This window comes from Brachionichthys hirsutus, chromosome 10 (assembly GCF_040956055.1).
Source record: "Brachionichthys hirsutus isolate HB-005 chromosome 10, CSIRO-AGI_Bhir_v1, whole genome shotgun sequence".
Lineage (NCBI taxonomy): Eukaryota > Metazoa > Chordata > Actinopteri > Lophiiformes > Brachionichthyidae > Brachionichthys > Brachionichthys hirsutus.
Window position 1 is genome coordinate 3,693,813 of NC_090906.1, and position 25,585 is coordinate 3,719,397.

Here is a 25,585-nt window from a genome sequence, read left to right on the forward strand (position 1 = left end):
TAAACAAACATGGACATATGTTGGACACAACTAGGTGAATCCCTTTAATGATGAATGTACAGTAAGAAAGTACAGAACAGACAGATAAACATACTAGTTTGGCTTTCAATGCAGGCTTGAATTTACATACTTAAAGAAACAGTTTGGATAGTCTCTCAAAGAAGCAAACTTTAAAGCTGCAGACTTCTTTTAAAAATCACAAAAATGTATATAATTACAATAAAGATGCACAAACCTTTTATGTAGCTTTTTTGTTTTTTGTTAGTTTTAAAGAGTTCCCATCTTCTTCATTTTTTTAAGACGAAAGCTGTTGTAAAAGATCCTGAAATATTATGAGGACTAAACAAAACTTAATTAGAAGTTTTAATTGGCATGCCTGCAATTAAATATATGTGGAATTTTCATTTCAAAACGTGTTGATTATTAAATGAATTATGAAAAGATGGTCACATGACCGTTTTGCAGTAAAATGTAATTTTATAATAATTATTTATAAATAAATATACAACAGTAATTCAACTTATACTGTGTGTAGAACATCACATGACCTCTTCTTTACAGCAAAAAAAGATCACGTTCGCAGGGGAATCTGTTGGTATGTGAAAATAAGATATGATTCGCAGTGAAAATAAACTTTCCGTGAATTATCCGCTAAACTTTTAGCCCATCTCTCCTGTGTTGAAATAAAAACAAAGCATTTGGTTTCATCTGCATGCCAACTGGTTCTTGTCTTCGTGAACATGTAGCTCAATAACTTCATGGATTATTGTAACAGTCACATCTGCCTTGAGACTGGCAGGTAACATGGCCATAGAATAATAAACAGAGCTGAGCTAAACAAGCTTTCACTGATCCCAGAAGGCTCCTGTATTCCAGAGCACTCAGTTTTGTCTTTGATCCTAAATGTATATTTTATCCTTATTTTTCCGCAGATCCTTTGATGATGTTTGAAAACGCTAAATATCCCGTGGCTCTCAAGCCTTTGCACATTCAACATAAGGGACTTGATCAGATTAAAAGTAGCGCCCTAAAAGATGGTCGGCCAATCAGTGGAGAGCAAACATCCACCCGACTGAGGGCGATGAAATAATGATTCCCACTTTTATAGTCGTGCAGGCCTCGTTTGCTGCAGGTTGAATTCAGCACCAGATGGGCGGCTTTTTTATTTTATTTCCATTGCCTTGTTAATTTCTTTTGTGCTAGACATGATCAACCCTCAAAGTATTTGTGTGTAAAAGTGGTTCCTGTCTTCCAGCAGTGGTATTTCATACTAGAGTTCAAATTGAACACCCATTAATCAAGGCGAGCACGCTCCAATACCTCACACATTTTCTGTTTGCACAGAGAGGGTGTGTGCTGCTAACACACACACACACACACTGGTGCACACATGTGCACACTGGTGCATAAATACGTGAACCTTTCGATGACTAACCTTAAAATAGAACTTGAACGTGGAGTAAAACTTTTTCTACCCAATCCTACAGAGTTATGTAACGTTTTTAAAGACTAGTCGGAACTCAGCGTGCAACTAAAGGCTGCGTGTGCACGTCCAGAACTCCTGGAGGCGTCTCGCTTCACATGCTGCCTGCAGGCCTCGGTAGGAAAAAGACGGCCTTCTGGCCCCGTTGGGTCTTCGGTCCTGCTTTGGGTCGGCCGTTCCTCTTCAGTCCGACGTACCACTTGTATTTCTGGGAGCAATATGTGTTGTAGTGGTTTTCTTCATACTTCTCCAGGAAGTAACACTCGTCGTTCAGTGTTTGCTGAGAGAGGCGGATGAAAAGGGGGGGGGGGGGGAGACGGGCAACAAATTTGATTTAAAAGTCGTGTGGGTATCGTTACAGAGCCGAATGTGGTAAGTATTAGTTTCAAATGAAATAATCTACAGAGCAAATCTCTGACTCACTCATCCGCTCTTTTAATGCGGTCACTAATTATTGCTCGCAGGGATTTATGCAATGCAGAAATGTCCAATGTGGTTTTCCAGTGTTTTGCATTTGTGGAAATAACATCAGGACTTGAAGAATCGGCGAGTTTAATCTCTGACAAGTTAATGCTGGGAGATTTGCGTGATTTGACAGGAGTGTCGCCAAATGACTTCTGAAGCCGTTTGGTGACAGAAGGAGAACAGACTTCCCTCATCATGCATCAACATCTGCTCCTTTATTCTATTGAAAGTCGTGCTAGTGGTGGGGAGAGTCATTCCGACTCACAGATCCGTAGAGGTGTCCGTCTCTGTTCATGGCCAGGTAGCTTCCTGCCGCCTCACCCCTGACGACCACCACTCCCACGCTCACGGCTTTCAGCCTCAGGACGTCTGCAACACCAATGTTATTGGGACTTAAACTACGTTTTCCTGAAATATTTGCTTCCTTACTCGTATCAGTATTCTTAATACTTACACAAATTGTGAGTGCAAAAAGAAAAACCTGCAGATTCTCTTCTAATCTTTTTTCGTTTGCTCCTGAAAGTGGAAGAAAAACACAAAAGAAAACTTCTCACCATAAGTGTCGTTTTCCTTCCTGCCGCCGCTCACAGTCCCATCCGGTAAGATTCTGAGGTGATAGCCTCCGTTCTGGCTGTACAGCCTCATCAGCGTCCGCTGCTCCTGCCTGGACAGATCCACGGACGCGGGTCCCAGCGGCAGCACTGTGACGTCTCCCTCGGACGTCCTGCATAGGCTTTGAGGTTTGGGTGACGCAGGGTGACGTCCCTGGGTCTGCAGCGACAGAGGAGACCCATCGGGTTCACTGTTTGTGTTGTCTGGACTGCGTCTTAGACAAGAGACCAAACAAGCAGAGGAGGACAACGCTGCCTTCATGACGACTACGAGAAACGCTCTGCTCCTCCGTCTGCGCCTGCTTCTCTGCGTCAACCTTCTACGGAATTCTAGTTTTCATTAAACGATAAAACCAGCCTGGGGATGAGATCTGGATGGAGGCCAGGTGGACCAGCATGACCAGACATGTTTTCCAGATGAGCATCGCTTAGATTCTCTCTTAATGGAAAATCATTTCCAGACGGCAGTGATGTAACTTTAACCTGAAGTCAGTGAGAGGCAACAAAATATGATGACAGATTTCACTACAATGATTTTGTTTTTCTTCACAGAATTCCTGTAGTCATGTGCCAAGAACTGAATAAAAAGAATTCAATTAGAATCCACAAGAGTAAATGCTTAAAAAAAGAAAGAAATCTTCTTTTAAAAAAAGGAAATGCCTCAACACTCCACTCCGTATAAATCTCAAGCAGTTACTTGAAATATGTCAGTATCTGGAACCCTTGGATTCCCTCTTTCCTGTAAATCATATTTAAAAAAAACAATCATTTTGAAGCCGCTGAGGCAACATGATCTCCATATCCTGGAGGGTAGAGATCCCAGAGCAACACAAGCTGTCAAACTGAGACGGAGCAAGGAGGCGATGAAGGCTCCGGTCAGCAGTGACGCTGTAATAAACTGCTGTTTGATATCACATGTAAGCCAGAATTACAACCGGGTTAGGCTAGCCCACATCTGGAATAGCATCAGAGACGGAGGGAGGCAGAGGGGAACGAGAGAGGGAGAAGGAAAACGAAAGCCACAAGAGGAATGCAAGGCCTTCCCACTCACTGTCTTTTCTGTTTCTGGACGTGGGGAGGAACGTTGCACAACGGGATCTGAGAGGTTAGTTAGTGGTTGACCTGTCATCTGGCCAGAGCCGGGTGTTTGGACTACGCTAGAGTAAGGCTCAGCTGGGAGTGAAACCTTCATTCATGCATGAAACAGCTTTCACAGCAACAAAACCTGTCTGATAATGGCAAATCACTGAATGTATCCCAACAGAAACCAGGCGGAGCACCTACCTGTGGGAGAGTCATGTGACGGTGCCCCCGATGAGCCAGCATGTCTTCTCCTTTCTTCTTCTTTTTTGTAAGTTTCACTGAAACCAGCTTTTCTTGGACCGGTTTTCTCCACCGTGGGAAGTGGCTGCGTCTTCTGACAACTTCAGTATGGGCTTCTGTATTTCTAGCCAATCCACACGCCTCCATCACCTCACCACGCCTCTACCGTGGCAAGGCTCATTTTAACAAGCCGGCGTGAGGACTAAAAATGACCGCACCAGAGATAGAAATCGAGACTGAGATGCAGTGACGTAAATGTCGGGACAGAAGGGTCCAGCTGGTAGCCTGGAAAGGAGCAGAGCTACCGTTACATTCTTATGGTGGTGCCCCCCCGCCCCCCCCCGCCCCCCCCCTCTGGAGACACTGGTGAGCAACGCCAATACAAACATTTGTAAAAGACATTAAAAGAAGAAGACTTCAACTCCCAGCTTTGATCTTACATGGCAGGACCTCAGTGCAGCGGATTGGGTAGGAACTCCAAATTCCTGCAAAATATGTACTACTCATCAGAAATATAAATATCCTCCCACATATACAGTGAATGTCCTCAGCACACGAATGCAACTCCAGCCAAGCGGTGCGATGCATTCCCCACCAAAAACTACAACGTGTGAATGCACACATTTTCATAAATAAATATTTCAATATATTGCATTATAGTGCTTAAAAAGACAGATCTGTATTCTAAGAACACAACAGGCTCATATCATGGTTTTTCACACTTTCATGGTTCGCCTTGCAATCCAGGAAACAGCAGTGTGTGCAGGATGGGCCATTATTTCAGTGGTTATCATGCCTTCCTCTCATAGATATTTAAATAGCTCTGCTCCCAATAATTCAACCCTTATCGTATATCTGGATCTGAAGAAAAAAAACTATTTCTGTTTTATTTTTACATTTATTTTATCATGTGCATGAGAAAGAGGGAGAATCGTGCCAAAACAGCAAAGCGTCTGACCGACTTCTCTCTCACCTGTTCAGCTTCTGAGTAATTTCTCCTAAAGGGCTGCATTACAGTTCTTCACCACCAGATGGCGCGATAGGTCCGCTTTGGTCCTCTATATTAAACTAGAAGGCCTCTCAAGTGAAGCTTCAAGGGGCACAAGTCCCCTTTAATTCAAATCAGGCCATATCTAAATCAAACCCATCGGCCTGTAACCATAATTTAAGGTTTCCAGATTTGTAATAGTCAACCATTTAAATTTGGTGGAGCAGGATGTTTATTTGTATCTCCATCAAATTGCTGACACTCATTCAGCCTATCAACTTTTTTTTTAAAAATATAACCATTATTGGCCAAAATGTATAGGAAAATAAAAAACAACAAAAAATCCCATTAGAATGTGTCTTGTTCCAAGTGGAGAAGCCAATAAGAGTGCAGTTACTCTCCAATCCATTTAACAATCCAGGGTCAAGACCACAGAAGGCAGTCCAGCACAGGCTCCAGGATCCTTAGGGTAGGGCAGACTCAGGTCCAAGCAGACAGGGAGACAATATATACAGCACCGAAGTGCTGGAAACAATGATTCACGATGGAGAACAAGTACGGGGAAAAAAAGGAGTAGATAGAAAGAGAACACAGATTAAACTAGAAATCTCCACCCTACATGACTGTGTAAAATTCCATAAACACGAATCAATAATCAACCGAGATATTGAGGAACAAATTTTGAAGCTTCATGGACTGCAATGTTACCAAAAATATCAAAACGATTCAGAATCCAGGATCTCTTCTGGATCATTTCCAAGATTTACTCATCTGTTCCTGGTAACATTACCAAGATTTCCTGAAGATTCATCTGTAACATTTAGAGTTATATTGCAAACAAACAAAAAAACAAACAAACATCGGAGATTACATAACCTCTGCCTCGGCGGAGGTAAAAACATGAACAGAGAACATGAAAACCAACAGAGGACAAATTAAATAAGAACACTAAAGACAGGAAGTGTAACACAAAACATTAGCTTTCACAATAAAACAGGACACAAATACAGAATACAAAACCGTAACAGGAACTCCTCAAAATGACAGGAACAAGAAACAAGAAACAAGAAACAAAACCTAATATCAGTTTAGGTTTATCAGGATTCAGGACGCTGAATTTGTGAAGGGTGGAAGAACTTATCATGTGTGTATCAAGAGGAAGTGGAAACCCACAGACTTATATTTAGGCATTTAGTGAATAATTGTGGTTCTATAAACAAGAACGTTCTCTGGGAGACGTTGATGCAAATTATGAAGTTAGAGACGAATGATACAAATCTAATTAACAGCATCTTGATGACCATAAAGCATCTTTAGCACATTTATATTTTAAATGGGCCCTCTTTAAATATATTCTCTGACAAATATGTGAATGAAAATTATTCTTATTTTATTTATGAATTGCTTTGCTAAGGTCACTCCCTCCTCTGCTACAGATTTGGTTTGGAAATACTGTATTTTCTACAAATAACATCTTAGCTCTATGAGCTCATAGACTGATGATGATATGATTAATGATAATGATGATGATAATAATAATATTAATAATAATAATAATAATTATTATTATTATTATATAATGTGAAACAAAATGAATTTTGACAACAGATAGATTAAAATGCTTGAGAGGAAAACACAATAAGTGCAAAATTCTATTTTTACCACATGAACCTGACTAGAAACTGTTATTTCCCTCATTCTAAAACTGACCTGCTAAACACTCAAACAACAAGCTATGACTTCCTGCCAAACGCTATATCTGAACACCTCAACGTGACAGATGGAGAACTGAGCAGCAGGCTCTGAATCGTGCTGTGTTAGAGGAAATAACTCAGATGTGAGCTGTTTTCACACAATAGCCACAAACAGTGAACGTGTCAAAGACTCACAGACATGTAAGGTGATGTAAAAACACAAACAATAAAAAAAAATTCAGGGTGTCATATAATAGAACAGGTCTAAATCGTCATTACAAGTGCAATGAAATTGCAAAAAAAAACATTTCAAGATGCAACAGGTGAAATATATATTTATTTATATAAACTACATTCTAAATATCTAATCTAATCTAATATAATATAATATACCGTAGTAAACATTTTATACAGAGATGCTGACGAAATAATTAATATTCTGCAGCAGTACCAGAACAGCTCCAAAAGAGGGACCCAGACAGACAGAAATTCCCCGCGCAGATTGAAATGACGTCAGCGTCTACTCCCCCTTACTAAACGCCCAGCCCGTTCTTTACAAAGATTGTCAATGATCGGTAAAATATAATTTAACTCGCCTTTAACCCCAATCCGTAGTATATTAGATTAACAGATGCACGTCTGACTCATCTTTATACAGATTAGTAATCTGATGCCATGTACCATTCGTATTCTTTAGATTTCTTCTAATTAATAATCATTATCATCTCTGCTTTTTAAGAAGAGTGAGATCTCGCCCTCATCCGTATCTCTGATCAAGAGTTAGCCCGTCGCTCATCCAATCGCGAGCGGCAGAGCTTTATTTGAGCTATCTGATTGGTCTACAGAGACGTCAGTCAAGCTCTTAGACGCGCTCCGGTTGGTTGATGACGTTCTGCTGCGCAGAGAGGGCGGGGCAGGAGAGAAGCAGCGCATTTAAACCCGCCCAGGGAAGCCGCTGCATTATTAGCGAGCCTGCTTCGGCTTTTGGCTGCTCCCTCCTCCCCTGTTCGACACCGAACCGGTCAACGGTGACTTGGTCGACCGGAATGCGTCACCGGAACACCTGAGGGGAGGGCTTGCCTTTGTATTCCCCACCCCCAAACAAACACTTTGCTCTGACATTTTTGCATTCCGTTTAAGAACGAATGCGCGGATAGGCATTTCTCTCTGGCCAGCTGTTTTCATGTTGTAATCGGATTTCCCATCACTTCCAGCAGCAGAACCGGACCCAGTGACAGTAACCCAGTCCTCCTCCTCCTCCTGGTCCTGGTCCTGGTCCTGGTCCCGTAACGAGATGGGGCTGCCTGCTCTGGAGTTCAGCGACTGCTACCTGGACAGTCCCCGGCTCAGGGAGCGACTCAAGTCCCACGAACTGGAGCTGGACAAGACGAACAAGTTCATCAAGGAGCTGATCAAAGACGGCAAGGCGTTGATCCAGGCGTTGAAATGTGAGTGGAGCTGTGTACGGGACGCGCGTGTGCGTGCGTGCGTGTTTCCGTTCTGATCCATGCGGTTTAGGACCAGGAGTGTGTCTAAAATTGTCCTGCAAGTGTCCTTCCGGCTCCCACGATCCCGAGAACAAGACGCGAAGCAGGTGCGTGATTGAGGAGCGCGTGAACTCCCGCGCGTTTGCAGTCCGGAATGTGACACCTGGTTGTTGCGCCTGTGCAGCAACACGCCGGACTGTTTCCACGCTGTGTGTGTGTTTGCGTGGTGCAGCACTGCCCCTGATGCTGTAGATGCCGCTGTGTTTGGGTACCCCCCCCCCACTCTAATCCAAGTGGGGGGAGTTGTGGAGAGTCCACGGCAGAATGTCCCCTGCATCATCAGGTGTCCTCTGGTCCTCCTCTGCTTTGTCCATCGGTCTCGAAGTCCAACCGTGAGGCCCGACTCACTGAGGCTGGTGTGAAAGCGCATCATTACAGTTGGGGGGGGGGGAGGGGGGTTGTTTTCCATTTCTGGCACACAGGATGATGCAGCGGATATTTAAATATCTTCACCCCATACATCCTCCCCGCCGCTGCTTTCTCCACACGCCCCCACCTCCCTCTGCGAAAAGCAGAGGGAGGTGGAGTTGTTATTTATGTAATTGTATTTGGACATCTTGTTCTGGACATGCAGGGGCGTCCCGGGACATGCAAGGGGCGACTCCTGTCCGGAGGAACGAGGCCCAAAGCTTTTCCTGACAGCTTTCACATGTGTTTTTGTTGTAACGACCACATTCAATGTTGCCACGGAAACAGAGGGAAACATTTACCACGCCGTGTGCCACGCTTCTCTGGACGGTCCGGTGCTGCTGTGAACTTGCTGCACCGTGTTGCCATGTCTGTTGTTTTTCTGTCTGACCCTCCCGGCTGTAAAGTGCAGGCGAAGCTTCTGATTTCCTAATTTTAGTTCAATCTTTCTGCAAAGAATTCCAAGCACACATTTCCGTCCATTGGTGTGTGTCTCACACACGCTTATTCCTCAAAAATGGATTGTGAGGTATCACGATCATTCTTGGGAGACCTGAGGGGGGGGGGATAATCGCTTCATGTCATGTTCCTGCTCAAAGGCAAGAGCGCAAGTTCGAATGCTGAACCACCAGGTCCATTTACAATCGTGCAGAACTTTCCTTTGCACTCGACACCAGCACTGTTTGAAGTTTTATAAATATGTTGAGCAAGGGCTCCTTCTTCTTCTTCTTCTTCTTCTTTGATTAGCTGTCGCCTGCGATTAGCATAGATCACGTGATGCATCAGCCCGTCGCACCGTTGCCAGTTACACATTTGTAGCGTTCAGGTGCAGTAAACGTACAAGGATTGTGATCACTTTAAGGTTCTCTCCAGAATGAACACACACACGCACACACACTGCCGTGGTAGCCATTGCGTTTGTATTATGAATTTCCTTTTCGTTGCAGTGGGACGTCGGCAACTGACAGCTCGGTGCTGACGTTGGCATTTATAAACGATTGCTGCTGCCAGAGAACTCTGTAATAAACGTGATAACAAGAAACCGGAAATATCACATTCGGCTCTCACACACTGTACAGAACCCAATAGCAATCACGGTTCGATGTTCCAGCATGCCACACGGCGACGCCTTCGCTGTGTGGATTCCGTCTGCGGGTGTCAAACTAGCTTAATGCTGCAGCCGAACATGCAGACGAATTCCTGAACACAGTCGCACACACAAACTAGGACTTGAAAGCCACAAAGTTACTTCTGAGACGTAAGAGATTGCAGATGCTCATGCAAAAGCACCCGGATACACAAACTCTGTGTGTGTGTGTGTGTGTGTGTGTGTGTGTGTGTGTGTGTGTGTGTGTGTGTGTGTGTGTGTGTGTGTGTGTGTGTGTGTGTGTGTGTGTGTGTGTGTGTGTGTGTGTGTGTGTGTGTGTGTGTGTGTGTGTGTGTGGGGCAGAGTGCACCAGCCAGATGTCGCGTAAGGACAGATCTGGTTTGTTATTATGGAGTCTGGAGAAATGTTTGGTTCTCTGCTTCACCTCAATCAGGCAAATGAACCATAATTACCAGCTGGGCATTGACTGGTCGCTGCCGGCGGCACCTCCTTTAAGTAGTTTGTGACGGCGTCACACGACGAGCCTAAGGAGCGGTGGTGTGATGTGAAGTTCTTTACATGGTCACCCATCACAGGGCCGCACACAGACAGACGACCATTCACACACACACATCACGCCTATGGACTATTTAGTGGAAGTAATTCACCTAATTTGCATGTTTTTTGGTTGGTGGGGGAGAACCCTGAGAGAACCCGCACAGACACGGGGAGAAGCTGGAGAACCCTGAGAGAACCCGCACAGACACGGGGAGAAGCTGGAGAACCCCGAGAGAACCCGCACAGACACGGGGAGAAGCTGGAGAACCCCGAGAGAACCCGCACAGACACGGGGAGAACATGCAAACTCTTCACAGAAAGGCCAAAAACAGGAAAACCTTTCAATGACAAATGACTTGAGTCAAGCGGATGCTGTCAGCAGATCATTTATTCCAGATCTTAAAATATAAAAAGTGAAAAAAACACAAGTACATATTTACCACAGCTATGCTGTCATAGTTTCATAATGAGGCAATCGTGTTTTATCATGGAGTTGTAGGAATATTTTAGTCTGAGTCACACACACACACACACACACGCACACACACGTTTCATTGAAAGCTTCATGTTTTCAGAGACATAGCATAGATGAGAACAGGAAAATTAAAATACAGAGAAGTGCCCATAATTTGGATGACCCAAGAAAGCGTCTTTTCGTAACCCTTTAAGCCATCGTCTACGTCATCATGAAACAATTGGAGATCTCCCCTCTTGCATTATTGTTCACGCATCAGACCGAGATTGAGTTAACATAAAATAAAACCTGTCAAAATGCTACAGGAGTTGCTGAGACGATTTTAGGAGGCGTCCAGACCCCTCCGGAGGAGCAATAATTCATGCTTAAACTTCTACGTGCACACGGCCCAGAACCTGGAATTGTGTCCCAGAGCGCATGCCGTGGACGGGCGCTCCATTCCCTGCAGCCCGAGTGTGGTTGAAAACGGCCTCCGCCCATGAGCACCGTCCTCACAATGAGCGTCTGCGCTGACTTCCAACCCTTGCCCGCCCCTGGTAACCTCCCACACGCTGGATGTGTTGCGTTGCTGTCCCAGACACGGAGAAGTGGGTATTCCCTGCATGGAACCGCGAACTGTTCCAGCCCATGCCTCCGTTTTTAACCCTCTGTGTTTGTCTTTCTGCAGCCACACACACTGTGCTGTTAGCTAGCGAGTAAACGGGGCAACGGCAGCCATTCAGTGCCTCAGCTGTCAACATGCACTGATGGATGAGGCTCACGCACACAATGCACGCCACACCGTGGCTAATTGTCAATTATGGCTTGTGGATGGAGTGAACCCTCCGAGGGGCAGGAGAAAGAGGTGGCGGGGGTGTTGGTGTCTGTGACAGTAATGTTGGAAAGCCACCGTGGCCTTAATTTCTGCCTGCCGAAGGGGGTGGAGGCGAGAAATCTGCGTTACGGAGGAGGAGGAGGAGGAGGAGGAGGAGGAGGAGGATAAAACTGTCTGAAGGCATTCCTCTGTGTGTCACATTGTAACAAAGAGGTGTGTGTGTGTGTATGCATGTTGCCACTGCAGTGCAGCACAGTGGGGGTTGGGGGGTCTCCCTCCAGCTGTGACGTAGCAAGGAGGAGAATGAAACTAGGGCACGACTCCAGCAGCCCAGATCTGGCGCTATTGTTGCGTGGCTTTTGTCAAGACGAGCTCTCTCTCGCTCACACGCACACACACACACACACACACACTTTTAGTACACTGGGTATACATAAAGAGGAACATTGACATTGGGAATTCTGCAGCAGAACAGCTTAAGATGTTCTTTTCTTGCATGCATCAGAATTAAAATAAGTCGAGGCATTTTGCTATTAGTTGCTACACACTTCTTTTTAACTCATTATTTTGCCTGAGATTAAATTTGCAACTAACAATTTATTATTTACAGACTTATTCTATGAAGTGTTTATAATATAATGGAATGAGTTGGATGCATTAAGGCTCCATCCATCCATCGTCATGTAGGTGTTCCTGGAGCTAACAACGAGCGAGAGGCGGCGCACCCCTGAAAATATGAGGGCCAGGGCTTTCGATAGAGAGGCTGAATTTTCCGGTTTTATTTTAATGATATTCGAAAGCCAGATGATTTTCAGTTCACAGTGAACAAAGCCGCTCATTTGATGAAGCTTGAAATGCTATTTACCTTATTCATCATGAGCTGAAGGTCACAATGCTGGTCTCGCCTCATGACTTGGATGCAGCCTCGTCCTTTTCTCTTCTTTTTTTTTCACTCTTGCAGTCATAGCTCTTGTGTGGAATATTGTTGTTATTTATGTAATTGTATTTGGACATCTTGTTCTGAACATGGAAAATAAGTATTTAATCTCAATGAGACTTCTTCAAAAGATGTGATTAAATTTTTTATTTTTTTTTGCAGACTAGCATGCATAATAACGGGAAACAAAAATCATCAATAAGAATATCCATGTGTCTCAGTGCATTTCGCATTAATAACCTCATCACGTTTGTGAAAATCATCAAAAGGATCATCAAATGTGATTTATGATGCACTTCTAAGCGTCCTGATATGTTGCAGGAGAGATTAATAACTCACTCCAGTCTTTACACTGCTTCATCTCATTAGCTGAATTCTTGCTGCGCCGCTTCAGTCCTGGCCTCCAGCTGCACTGAAGCTGCTAAATATTTTAGCTCTGGGGCTTATTTAGTTGCACTATTTGATTACAGTGACTCACACCCTTGATGCACTTTAGTATTACCCACCTTTGTGTTTTGTCTCATGACAGCATTGAACTTAACTTTAGGTCCCAGAAATGAGAGCACATGAGATGCGACACGATGACGCTTTTTTCTCTCTTCCTTTCTAGGCAAGCTTTGCTGTTGCGGCTTTCACTCGTGCAACTCGTGGGAGGCATCGCTTGACTGTGGGTCATTCTGGTTATGTGTCTTCAGGGAGTGTTCAGACAAATGCAAAGGCATGGGCAAACTACGGCACGCGGGCCATATATGGCCCGTTGGGCTTTTTAATCCGGCCCACCAAACTTGTTCAAATTATATAATTAAATTGCATTTTATTATAATTAAACCTCATTCATTTTCCCTTTTCCCTGTAATTTGTACAATGAGCCGTGCATATTCTTGCTTTGTTACATGTAAAAGGCCAAATCCTTTCATTTAATGGCTTTTACATGCCATTTATATTAGTTCACACAAACACTCCATCCATCTGTCCCTCGCCCGGCCCCTCTGTCAAATTTTAGAACCCATTGTGGCCCGCAAGTAAAAACGTTTGCCCACCCCTGCCCTGCACTAGAGCAATAATTGTACTATAATTCAAAATGTTGGCATGCCAGAGTACTTGGAACTGAAAAGAAGGAAGTGAGACTCATAAAAGTCTGTATTTCTCAAGTTTCATCACAACCACTCCATCACATTTTAGAGGTGAAGGCGGCACTTGTTGGAAACCATTTAATGTTCATCATGACTGAAATAGAGAATCAGATTCTTGAGGAAAGTCCTGCCAAGCTCAAGATGGACCTCCAGTGTTACAAACCATGAAGCTGCTCCCCGTGTCCTCCAGAATAAACCGAAGACTGTAATAAGGTCATTTTTAATCCACTGCTGACAATCATGTAGATTTGATAATTATGTCAGCTTTTTTTTTTTTTTTTTAGATCTTCTCATGTGATAAGTGGTTTGAAAATTCCCCGATTTGAAAAATTTAATGATTAATGTATTCAATCCAAATGCTCACACATTTGATGTCATTGCTATATGTTTAGGGAAAAGGGAGGAACCATTAAGAGGGAACAGAAAGTGATCTCTTAGGAAAGTTCTAGAACTTTCTACCTGATCGCTGCTGTTTGGCAATAAAAACTCCAGCTGCCCCTTTTTTTTTTTTTTTTTACAGCTCTTTAAAGACCATTTGTGTACACAACCACTTCCTTTTATGGCAGTACGCTATGGAGGCAAATTGGATGAAGTCGGAACTGTTTTAATTAAACAGTCACACAACAATCAAACAGTAGCCTGGATAATTGTTTTAATGGAAAGCCATGCGGTTCACTTAAAAACGTAGCACAAACTGCAAAGCTTGTTCAGAATGCAGACTCGTCAGCACGTGTGTGTTGTCTTTGTGGATCTGACTGATCAAATGTTGTTCTTGTCTTTCGGATTTGTTGAACTGGGCGTCTTGAAAGTGTCGCAAGACCTCAGTGATCCCCCGGAGGGACGATTTTGTCTTTCATACAATTCATCATTTTGGTGAGACGTTTTCCATTTAAAGTTTTCTGCTCATGCGAGCGCCTTGTGGGGGGAAAGTTCAATTACTTGTGGGCACAAGGGCAAAAGCCGTTTTTCTTTTCTTTCTTTTAATGCGTCCGCCCTGCTACAATTTAGAGGCAGATATTGTAATTTTGTTCTTCACTGCAGTTTTAATCACTAGTTATAAGTCATAATTTTGTGTACAAAACATAAATGAAGCTTTTATAGTATTTCAAGTTATATTTATCTGCATAATGACAACTTTTGTTTCTGACATTTAAACATCATTTTACGAACAGTTTTTTTTTTTTTAATTTAGTTCTGTGTAACATGTGGGCATTAAATCTTCAATAGAAAATAGATTTCCTTTCTTCAGATATTCATTATCTAAATAAAAAGATCCAAGACTCAAATACAAGTGTAACGGACTGGACAGAGGACACACCGAATAGTCATGAGTTTGTGATCTACGCTAGCAGGACAGCCTTTGGTTGCATCCGTCTGTCTGATTTCTCATCATTTGAGCTCATCCATGAGGAGCTTCCATGGAAAAGACTAGTTTGGCCTATCCAAAGGAATATTTAGGGAAATTAAAGAAATGCCGTCTGTATCATAACAAAAAAAGCCTCTTTCATCACCATTAAATGTTTTTTTCCCCGCTTTGGCAAGAAACAGGGAAAGCACAGCTTGTCAAGGACAATCAGGTTTGTTTTTAGATGTGATACGATCCATGGGAAAAGGCTGTAAAGATTCTCACATTTCAAGGTCATGTTGTAGAAATATGCCGACTTGTCAGGACGCTGGCTGTTTATTGAGGATGATTTTCATCCTGCTGGACAGTATTAAAACCGCATCACCTCAGAAGCCAGTCAGTAGGCCCGACACCTTGTTTGTTCCTCGCTGATGCAGGAGTCGCATTACAATCCTAAAGTTATGGCATTAAAGCAGAGGAAGGTGAGCCTGCAAACTGTGATGCCAACACCCCAACCTTCACATTGAAAATTCGAAACTCAAATCAGAGTGCCTTTAAGTGAGTCACAAAAGAAAGGCCAATTAGAGTCTCTTGTTTGGTTTGACGGACAGTGAAGGGGACAGTTGACCTTGCTATTATTTGACTTTCCCCTTTTCCTTTTCCTCTAAATCCTTTGTGCGCGTTATATTTTAGACATACCGAGGTCATCCCCCCCCCCCCCCCTTCTCCTGTCTCTCCTCATTTCCTTTTGTCAACATGACATGACGCTGACTGTTACTCATTGCCCCCCCCCCCCCCCCCCCCCGTCCTTCATCCTGTGTCCCTGCCTAATGTAACTCTGTTTCTTATTATTGTTAAAACAAGGATAAGTGCTTGCAGAGAAGCCTGACATGGCCATTATTATTGGAAATAGCATGGCGGATGAGGGAGGAGTGCATAGTTGGATACACTGAATACACTGAATGAATGAACTCAGTACAGAGATGAACCGACATTTACTTTCCCTCATAAATGTTCTATATGTATATACGGGTAGAGGAAAGTATCAGGTGTGCTCTGTGATAGAGTGTCAGCGAGGATGAAGGGAAAGGTCTACAAGACAGCGGTGAGACCAGCCATGATGGACGGCTTAGAGACGGTGTCTCTGAGGACATGAGAGTGGCTGGTGTTGGGACGGGACAAGCCGAAAGGAGAAGGTGACAACACCTTCGTACGTCTGTGATGTTGATATCCACGCAATCGCAGGAGGCTGCTGAAATGTCAACAGTTTCTTCGGTGACGGTCGGAGGAGATTAGCATGACGTGCCTTGTATGCGTCTTCACAGAGCAGCAAGATTCAGCGCTGTGACCTTCCGTCGCTGCTTTTCACAGGGCTGGAACAAGCAGACGTCTCGTTGCACGTTCATTGTGTTCAAACGGAACAGTCGGTTGGACTAAAGGCAGGATCCGATTTGGGGGGGAAAACCTGTGGCTTTAGAGAGGGAGGCAGAAATCTGGAAGCTGCAGCGACAAAGGAGTGCAAGAGAATAATGGCTTGGAGACAGTCAGATCTGTCTGACGGTGAGACATGTGTCCATTAATAATACGGGCTTTGATATTACTACCGCTGAGCTCCACCTGACACTGTGATGTAGAATCAACCAGGCAGTGTTGCAAATTATGGCTGGAACTCTTTCAGATGTTTTGCATTCCATTAAAGCCCCAAGCCTCTTGAATAACAGCCTTCTTCACGAGGACGTTCTCCCACTCGTCCGTCTCTGCTACTTAAGCATTCTTTGTTGAGAAAAAGGAAACGTGTGACTGCTCAACCTCCACTGGCGAGATTTTCTCAGCAGGTTTTAGAATCTGAACTGGCAGCCCTCTAATCACAACCGATATTTGATCAAAGAAACCAATAAGCTGCCCCCCCCCCCCCGCGCTGTATTTCTGTGTATGTCTGAGGGTGAGACTTGATAAACTCAAGGATGGGCCGTGGGGAAGACTCGTGCTGCAGCTCAGCCAACACAAACCCTGTCTACTGGCATGTGTGAGAGTGTGTGTGTGTGTGTGTGTGTGTGTTGGCAGCCAGCTCCCATCCTGCTCCAAAAATAACCCTTTGCTAAGAATATTTAATCCTCAGTTTAGCGCTCTCTCTTCCCTTTATTTCTTTAGCTCTTTAGCATTTGATGTGCTTACTGAACACACACACACACACACACACGCACACACATGCAGGAGTGATGCGTGGGTGGATCTTCTGGTGTAAAGCCAGCCAATACTCAGGCTTAATAGAGGTAATCTGGGTGGTGTCTGTTTGTTTTCATGTGGGCAGGGCCATTGTCTGGGCTAAAGTGGGATTGGCTCGATCTGGTATTTGTTTTCGGGCCTATGAGGCCTCTGAAGTTCGCAGTGATGTTTTAGATTCTGGTTCTGATCGTGTCCTGCTCGGGTCACACTTTGGTACTAATGCAACTCGGAGATCAGATGATAAAGACACAAGAGTCCTGCTCAAGAATGGACGTGGGTGATTTAGGACATTTATGTCTCCTGCTGTGGGAATGTGCATCAGAGTGGCTTGTGGGTCACGTCCGGATGTCAGGTGGACCTGGAATATATCACCGGCGGTCCGGGAGGGATCAATATCGAGATAGCAGGGACAGGAGCATCAATTAATCCGCCTGCAGGCCTACTGAACTCCACTTAAAGAGGATTCCGTTCTATTTGGAGGTTCATCCAAACGTGGTATCTAAGGATGCAGGGAGCTCCGGGCCAACCTGATCATTACATGTTCAGGTTTCACTGTCAGGATTTAGTTAACATTCATTTCATGAAAAGGCGTTGTGACATCGGTGCTCATTTTCATCTGTACGGGGGGGGGAAGTTATGCCATAAGCCAAGGCAACAGCCCATAACCACTCCTGCTTCACGGTATAACGAGAACAATTCAGCATTCAAATTGAAGATGGCACATCCAGGGGCGTCTTGTAGAAAACAAAAGCCGACCGCAGGAACTGCTGCTGAGGATCACATGGTGATAAAAGCACATTTTCTTGCCAGAGGGGAAAAACACCAAAAACCACAGACATGTAAAGCTCATTTGTCTTCCTGTGCACCGTCTGTCCCACAAAATCAGTTTCTCATCTAACTTCAACAGACCATCACACATTGCACTATTTGTAAGCTTTCCGGCTAATTTTGAGTTCTTTGTGCGCCTTTTCGTGGTTATTGATTGGATTGTTTGAAACCAAACAAGTACAGAATTGTAAATTGAGTGTAATTCTTCTTTGAGCCCGCCTGTCCTCGACGATTTCACCGAGTGACACTGAAGTCCAACTGAGCTGCATCCTGTTGTGACATTCTGGTGGATGCATTTTGCGATAAATCTAAGTATTTTCATTATCATGAAGTGCTTGCGCAGTTTTTGCAGAGTTTAATGAAACGGATTGTTTCTTTAGCCCCATCTTTGGTTATTCAGGTCGGACTAATTCAAATAATTGAATACACATTTCTCTTTTCTTCTGTCCCACATGTGATAAATGTTGGACAAATTGAATCTAATTTTTTTTATACTATTACAAACACATTTTTTACGTCCATATTTTGCCATAAAGACGTCAGACTTCACAATTCAAACTATTAAGTTGGGACTCGGCCTTTGGAAACCTGGAGCTGCTTTCCTGAGGCTCCAGAAGCTGTGAGAGACAGCTTGCATGAGTCCAGACAGAAGTGTGAGAGTGCACGCTTGCTCCGTTAGGTTGCCTCGTAGCTATGGTGACAGACGAAATCAGCATGTCTACAAAATACAAACGATGCCTCTGAGTTTCAATCCTGTACTCGGCGCATCATATTTAACACTCAATCAATTGGGTTACCCTGATAATCTTGTAACATCTTGACTGTAAGGGAACAAAGGAGGGATTAATGACAGATTAAAAGAGGAATGAGACAGGTTTTGCTTGGCGATGTCCGGTCTGGGTGGGGTTTGAATCAGTAAAGGTTGGATCCATTCATTTAAAGGTCCCATATTATGAAAAACTCACTTTTCCCATGTTTCTACACTATTATGGTGATTTTGGGTCCTTATCAACCCCAAAGCAGCAAAATAAACCATCAAGTCAATCTTTAGTAGTTTGCGTAGGTCTGTAAATCACCTCCTGCAACACGTCTGACTGACTTCTGGTCTTTCTCCCACATGCTGTTTGATCCTGGGCTTCTCAAATGGGCGAAAGATTGTCTGCTGCTACAACACATTAAAGGCGGTGAAGTGTGGGGATGGGGGCTCCTGTGCTGGTTGGCTAATGTCAGACGGCATTAGACTTCTCAGTGCAGAACTTGGCAAGTTAAGGGTTGCCATGTGGCGACCATTCAGACTGTGTGTATGTATTCACTGAATCAGAGAAGAGGGGGGTCACAACGATTCATCACATCTAGTGGAGCGGAGTCCTAAACCCATAAGCTAATATGATCTCTATGAATAATAATAATACGAGAGCCATTATAAGAATAATGGAGCCTCCACAGATCAGCAGAAGAGCGAGCGCCTTCAGTGATTTGTTCCTGGTAATTTATGGTACGGATCAAAGTGGATTTCACAAGCCATGAGCACGGATAACTCCCAGGGGTTTGGTTATTATACAGTTCTTCATTGAAATTAACCAATGAAAGTAACCATTGGGTAAAATCAATCAATCATCAGTTTGTTTTTTAGGAGTGAAACAAGGTCAGTGTTGAGAAGCCATGAATGCAGCTTTCCTTTCTGAGTGATAAATGACAGCATTTAATAAAGTCTAAGTAGGATATGAGGCATTTCCTTTGCTATAAAATAACAAAAGATGTCAGCATTTGGGCTCGGCTTTTTCTGGCTGGAAAACTGGATGGAGAACCTACTTCCTCTTCCTGTTCTTGTTTGGCACTTCCTGTTTCAATCTTCCCAGAACTTTGACAAAGGAAGGAGAGATTTCTCTGTTAGCCTGGGAAATCTTGCAGAGAATCAAAATGTTTAGAGGAGCACATTTGATGGTTATTTTTACTGTTAAGCTTCAGATTCTTATTTTTTTTTTTTTAATTATGATAAAATATTTGCTCAGTAAGATACAGGGATGGAAATTTCTGTTGGATGTGAATTTCATTTTTTTGGTCAAATGGTACAGAATTCTATTTTCTACAACAGTTCATTTGATTTTATGGACTCAAAAATGAATTTGAATTACATGTTTCTCTCCATGGCAGAGCAGTACAAAATGTGTTTCCCTGGCAATGATGATATTTAAGAGTTGCAGGAAATGCTCGCATTTGAGCAGCGAGCATCATTGCATATGAAATATTTTTGCATAAAAAATTAGCAAAAAGATAAACTACCAAAATATTAATAAATAATACTCCCCCACTTAACACTTGATTTTCTGTCAATTAAATAAGCGATCATTTTAAATCCACATCGACTTGCTTTCTGCCAGATCTCAGGCCTCTGATCTGTCTAAACAGATTAGAATAAGGTGTCTTGACCTAAAATTGGATTTATTGACCAATATATTGTTGTTTTATTGCTTCATCCGATCGTCTTTTTCCCTTTGACCGGCACAAACAGCTCAATTTCCTCACTTTAGGAAGCATTTATAAAGGGGAATTCCTCTGTGTTAATTCACATCATTAAAAAAAAGGTAGTATTTGTTGGCATTATCCCTCTAAAAAACAGCTAAAGATTTGTCAGCCGTTAATTAGTAAATTCTTTCATTGTCTATAAAATCTTAGATACAATTTTACCTCTATGATGCACTTGCCGGTTTGGGCTCATAATGAGATTGATAAACCCTTTCCAATAGTTTTTATTCTTGCATGAAACACATTTCCACTTCCTTTTAAATTATATATATATTTAAAATTAGAGGACAGACTTTCTATTGATTCTCCTGCCACTTCGTTTATAACGTGACCAAAATACAGATATTTTTATTTTAACAGCTTATAATGTGTGCTTGCTGTATCGCCTTCATTTATCATTTTCACTCCTTTCTTTTTTTGGCTTCTCCTCCTCCGTCCCTGTGTGTTTGTGTGTGTGTGTGTTTGTGTGTGTGTGTGTCTGTAGTGGAGAGGGAATGAGGTCAGGGAGGATCCTGTCAGAGATTGCTGATTTATTTTGTGGCTGATGTCTCAGTCTGAACTTGGAGCTGTGTTTTCATAGACGGAGAAGGCTGCCATTCGTACAGACATCTTCAATGCAGTCAGCGCTGGCGCTCAGACGAGCACGTCGATCAACCGCTGACTGGCGGTTTATCCAAACAGTTACGTGAAAGAGAAGTGCACAGGAGGCACGTTGCCACGCTTTCGAACTGGCACCTGAAGGGTAGTCATTAACCATGTAATGTGTCTTAGACTGCTGTAGCGGAAATGAGGGCTGTTGTAGGTGTCAGTCCCTCCAGGAAATTTGAATTTGCTGCACTCAGAAGTCTCCCTGACATCGTCAGTCGCTATTTAGAATAAAGATTCCAGGGCAGTGGGAATAATGACATGGTTGATCTGGATGCAGCAGCCAGTCGTGATGATTTGTTTTCTGTTTCCCCACGAGTGACAGTTATTCTAGGGAAATGCTTTCAGAGATATAAAAAGTGTTCTTCGTCACAGTTTCAACACGACTTTGAATAATCTTTGCGACGGCATTGAGCAATAGGCTGTACTGCAAGTGCGTTCCATCGGCCCCAGAGGTCATCGGGGGGGTATTTTGCTGCGTGTGTGTCGGGGACAGAGGTCAGGTTCCCGCTGGGCATATGGACAAAGTCGACGAAGGCTATTTGAAGACTAATCCTCTTCTTGGCATTTCTCATCTGATCAGTCGTGCTTTTCATGAAGGTGACTGCAGCTTGGTCAGGTGATCTCTCTTTTTTTGGGGGGTCGGGGGTAGTGACACTGTTTCCAAAGAAACTAAAACTCCACGGGAGATCAAAATGGTGTCGGGTGATTATTTGAGAACACCGGACTCAGAAAGTTTCCAGGCAAAGTTGATGGAAAAATCTGTGCTAAAGTTTCCTGGCTGTTGTTGCTTTAATATGTTTGACTCGCAACCTCTGAATGAAATGATAAAGACTAAGTGTTCTTTTTCCACTGTTTGTGTTGGAATGGCATTTAGGTTGTTCGGTACCACCTCAAGCGGGACAGACGGGTCTGCCAAGTTAGCACAGAACGGCTACTACAAGCAAGAACAGAAAGAAAAATGACTCTTTTATCGCCGTGCTCATGTTGTTCTTTGACTTGATGTGTTTTTATCATCCCAATCTAATCATAGATTAAAATAGGCTTTGAAAGGACGCTTTCTAGGCCGGCAACAAGGACTCTAGAAGATAAGAGACGACTGTGAGGTGGCAGAGCTCATCGCCGCGTCGTTGTCGACCTGCTGAAAATCTAGTTGGAGTGGGAATTAAATACTTAAACACATAAATCACTTTTTTATAATGGTAATTCTCCAATTCTCCTGTGACATCATGAGTTGTGCAGCACAAGCCACTGGGAGTATAAATTCAGTTGTGTCATCTCCTCACTTCACAAGCATCTGATTTAAAAAAGGAAAAAAAAGGTCAGTGCTTTCCTCTTAAATTCCACGTTCAGTTTTAGCCAGAGCAGGGCTTTTGTGGCCTTGTGTCCTCCAGTCGGATTCCAAGTTAGATTGTCCCAAATTCCTCCTGCGGATTTTTCCAGCAGCAGCCAGCAGTCCACTGGATGATTTCACTCCGCAGGCGCTCCTTTAAAAAATGAAAAAATGGAGAGAGAGAGCGCTGGAAGCCTCCCTGGTCGTCTGTGTTCGCTGTGTCAGCAACGGGCGTGGCAGTGCCAGAAGCAGAGAGAGGTTTATAGAGATTCAGAGAACGAACGAGTAGAGAGTGACATCAATTACTAGCGAGAGAGGCTGACTGGCCCTGGCCTTTATGTGGGTCATTGTTTTTCTGGTCTCTGACCACCATTCGGACACGTTCTGATGATTAAAGTACTTTCTCAGGGAGGCGGGGGGGGGGGGGGGGGGGGCAGCAATGATTGAATCACACAAAGCTTCATTGACTTTACGATCTCTTGGATTTCAGCTTGATTTCCGGCCTCTTTCTTGAAATTGCATGGTGTTCCTCCTTGGGATGGGCAGTTTGACAGTCATTAAACAGGAATGTGTGTGTGTGTGTGTGTGTGTGTGTGTGTGTGTGGCTCAATGAGAGATTGCATTGAGATAATGAAAAGGTTGTACTTATGCATGGCTAATTACAGTGAATACACACACATATACACGCTGCCATGCACAAAAAAACCAACTTGTTCCATCACACGTTCAGATGTGATAAAAGCCATCTGCTATGACAAAGGGTGTGTGTCTGTGTGTGCTGTTTGCTTTGTCAACCCACCTGCTATGTCATATGTTGGCTGCTGTTTACAAGTGATTACAAATGCGGGCTGTGTGTGTGTGTGTGTGTGTGTGTGTGTGCGCACGATTGTGTGTGTTTAGTGTCATAACTCCCACATGTGAGGGAGTTCCATCACGTCTTAGTGATGTTTAGAGGTGTTTATGATCTGATGAGCTGCAGCTGACAATCTCTCAAAGGCTTTCCACCACATTCATTCAGTAAATGTAAAAAAAAAAATGTTCATTGTCTCTTCACGGCTGTGCCTCGGACAAATTCACGCTTTAGGGGACATTGAATGTTATACAGATTAGAGCTGGGAACTGAAAAACTCCAGCCAGTGATTTTTAGTTTGGTCTGCCTTTTATACACCATTAAAACAAACAATATATATAATATTACTTAATAGACTGGAAACTAAACAAAGTATGTCATTTCACACAGGGACTTAAAATCTGGATAAATATATATAATTTTTTTAACTATAAGTACTAAAGTATTTTCATTTTCTCTTCTTCCTTCATGGTCTAAACTTGTGTTAAAAATCAAACTAACACCGGCTCAGTGTCGGGTACGACTCGGGTGTTGGACCTCAGGTCTGTGTGTCGGCCTCTACTTTAACCATAAGCAGGAATATTTATACAAGTGGCGGCAATTAGGTTTTGATTGAGAGGTATGTAGAAACCATGTATTTTAACATTTCGTCTCTAGCTGTATTCGGTGTGGTGGAGAATGTGTCCGTGCCGGAATAGGAAGTGGTGCTATAGGTGGCCAAAAAAAAAAGCTGTCCTGTATCCGAGATCATCGTAAACCTCTGATGTTATTTCGGTACCTTGCAAATGTGATCAAATTTAAATAGTTGACAATCATTGTGTTGCCGTTGCTTGTCTAGGAACACGGGCACCATGCATGCACACAGTAGTGGTACATCCTGTCCTATTACCTGCTGGACATTGTTTATTTTGACCCCTGGATTTTTTAAACAGATTTTTTTTTTTATCCTCCCATGTAGTACTGTCAAGATGATTGCCTCTACAGATTGCAATCTGGGACAATCTGTAGTCTCGACCACTTCAGTCCACACTGGCAATCTCGCAACAATATTAGCCTTTAGCTCATAGCACCCTTTGTACATTTATGTAGAACCTTACAGAGCTGCTAGCGTGGCGTAATATCTGATCTTCTGTGACTCTTTGTGCTGCAAATCGGTCTAATATATGCATGTGTGAAATTAGTTCCAGCCAGGAGGCTTTCATGATTCTGTTGTCCTGGCAACAGTTCGACTTGGCGATTTGGTTTCTTCGACAGGCAGCCAGCTCAGACCTTGGAAGGTGATGAGATAAACTATAACGCTTCACTGTCTCTGCCAGTCTCTCACTCAGTTTTTCCTATGTCAGAAGTGACGTTTGTTGTAGTTGCATCCAACCCAAACTTATCCAGCGTTGAAACTGTCTCTGATTTGATTTCTCTTGGGCCGAAAGAAACATGTAAACTAACGTCCCTGCTTGCATGCCGTTGGAACTCAGTGCATGTATTCTCCAAGTCATACATATAATTAAAACCAGTCATGGAACAGTGTTGCAGTGACTGGCGAGGCTTAATTTGATTGAATGGTTATTTGTAATCCACCTTTAACCTTTAGACATTAACCCACTTTTCACAGGCCACTATAGGCTTTATATTGCTGGAGTGGAGCAGATTTCCTCTGCTGTCCTCCAGTTGGTGTTTGTGGGTCATGTTACAGATGGTGGGTCTGGAACAGGATCTACAGTCCTGGCCACATTTGACCTTAATTGACCCATACATGCTTTACTGTTTCCATTATATATCAGTCCAGGCCAGCGTGTACTGGCAGGCTTCATTTCCCACAAAGCTGAGTGTGCAGAGGCAACAGACGAAAGATGACCTTTGGCCCCTGCTTCCCCACCAACCCGCACTCGCCGCAGCGACGCCTGAAAGAAGCCGTCACTGCTTCCCCGCCTTTCCCTCATTCAAGGGCTCATTGTTGACATGAATGTAGCGTTTCCTTCCAGCTAAATGTCGAGCTGACCTTGTGTTCTCTGTCCCGCTGCAAAGCCTGACTATGTACTTACTGTAAGTTGATGCTGGCAGTTTGATAATGTTCACCTACTGTACTTTGGACACTGGAGAGATCACAACAAAATTAAGTGTGTTAGTGTAAATCTATCAGGATGCATCACTGATATTTGAGTTTGATGTTATCAACCTTTCTGGTATTTCATGTACCATATATTCCTCTCCTTTCTGTCTTTTGTTTTTAAGAAGGGGCCAGAGGGTGTGTCCCAGCTATAAGGGGGGTGATCACACACACCTCAGCCTCCTGGGCAATGTCTATTCCAGCA

General features: G+C 43.5%; 2 protein-coding genes across 2 annotated transcripts in view; one reads left to right on the plus strand and one right to left on the minus strand.

Annotated features, from left to right (window-relative positions):
* Positions 1-1,577: 1,577 nt before the first annotated feature.
* Positions 1,578-2,821, minus strand: LOC137900607 (putative fibroblast growth factor 1). Its single transcript, XM_068744724.1, has 3 exons — positions 2,503-2,821; positions 2,214-2,317; positions 1,578-1,763 (listed from the first exon to the last, which is right to left on the minus strand). The coding sequence occupies exons 1-3, from the start codon at positions 2,819-2,821 to the stop codon at positions 1,578-1,580; spliced, it is 609 nt and encodes a 202-aa protein (XP_068600825.1).
* Positions 2,822-7,858: 5,037 nt separating this feature from the next.
* LOC137900064 (rho GTPase-activating protein 26-like) overlaps positions 7,859-25,585 on the plus strand; it is a 46,392-nt gene continuing 28,665 nt past the window's right edge. The window contains exon 1 of the mRNA XM_068744113.1: positions 7,859-8,012. Coding sequence (XP_068600214.1) covers positions 7,859-8,012 — 154 coding nt within the window. The remainder of the gene's footprint in view (positions 8,013-25,585) is intronic.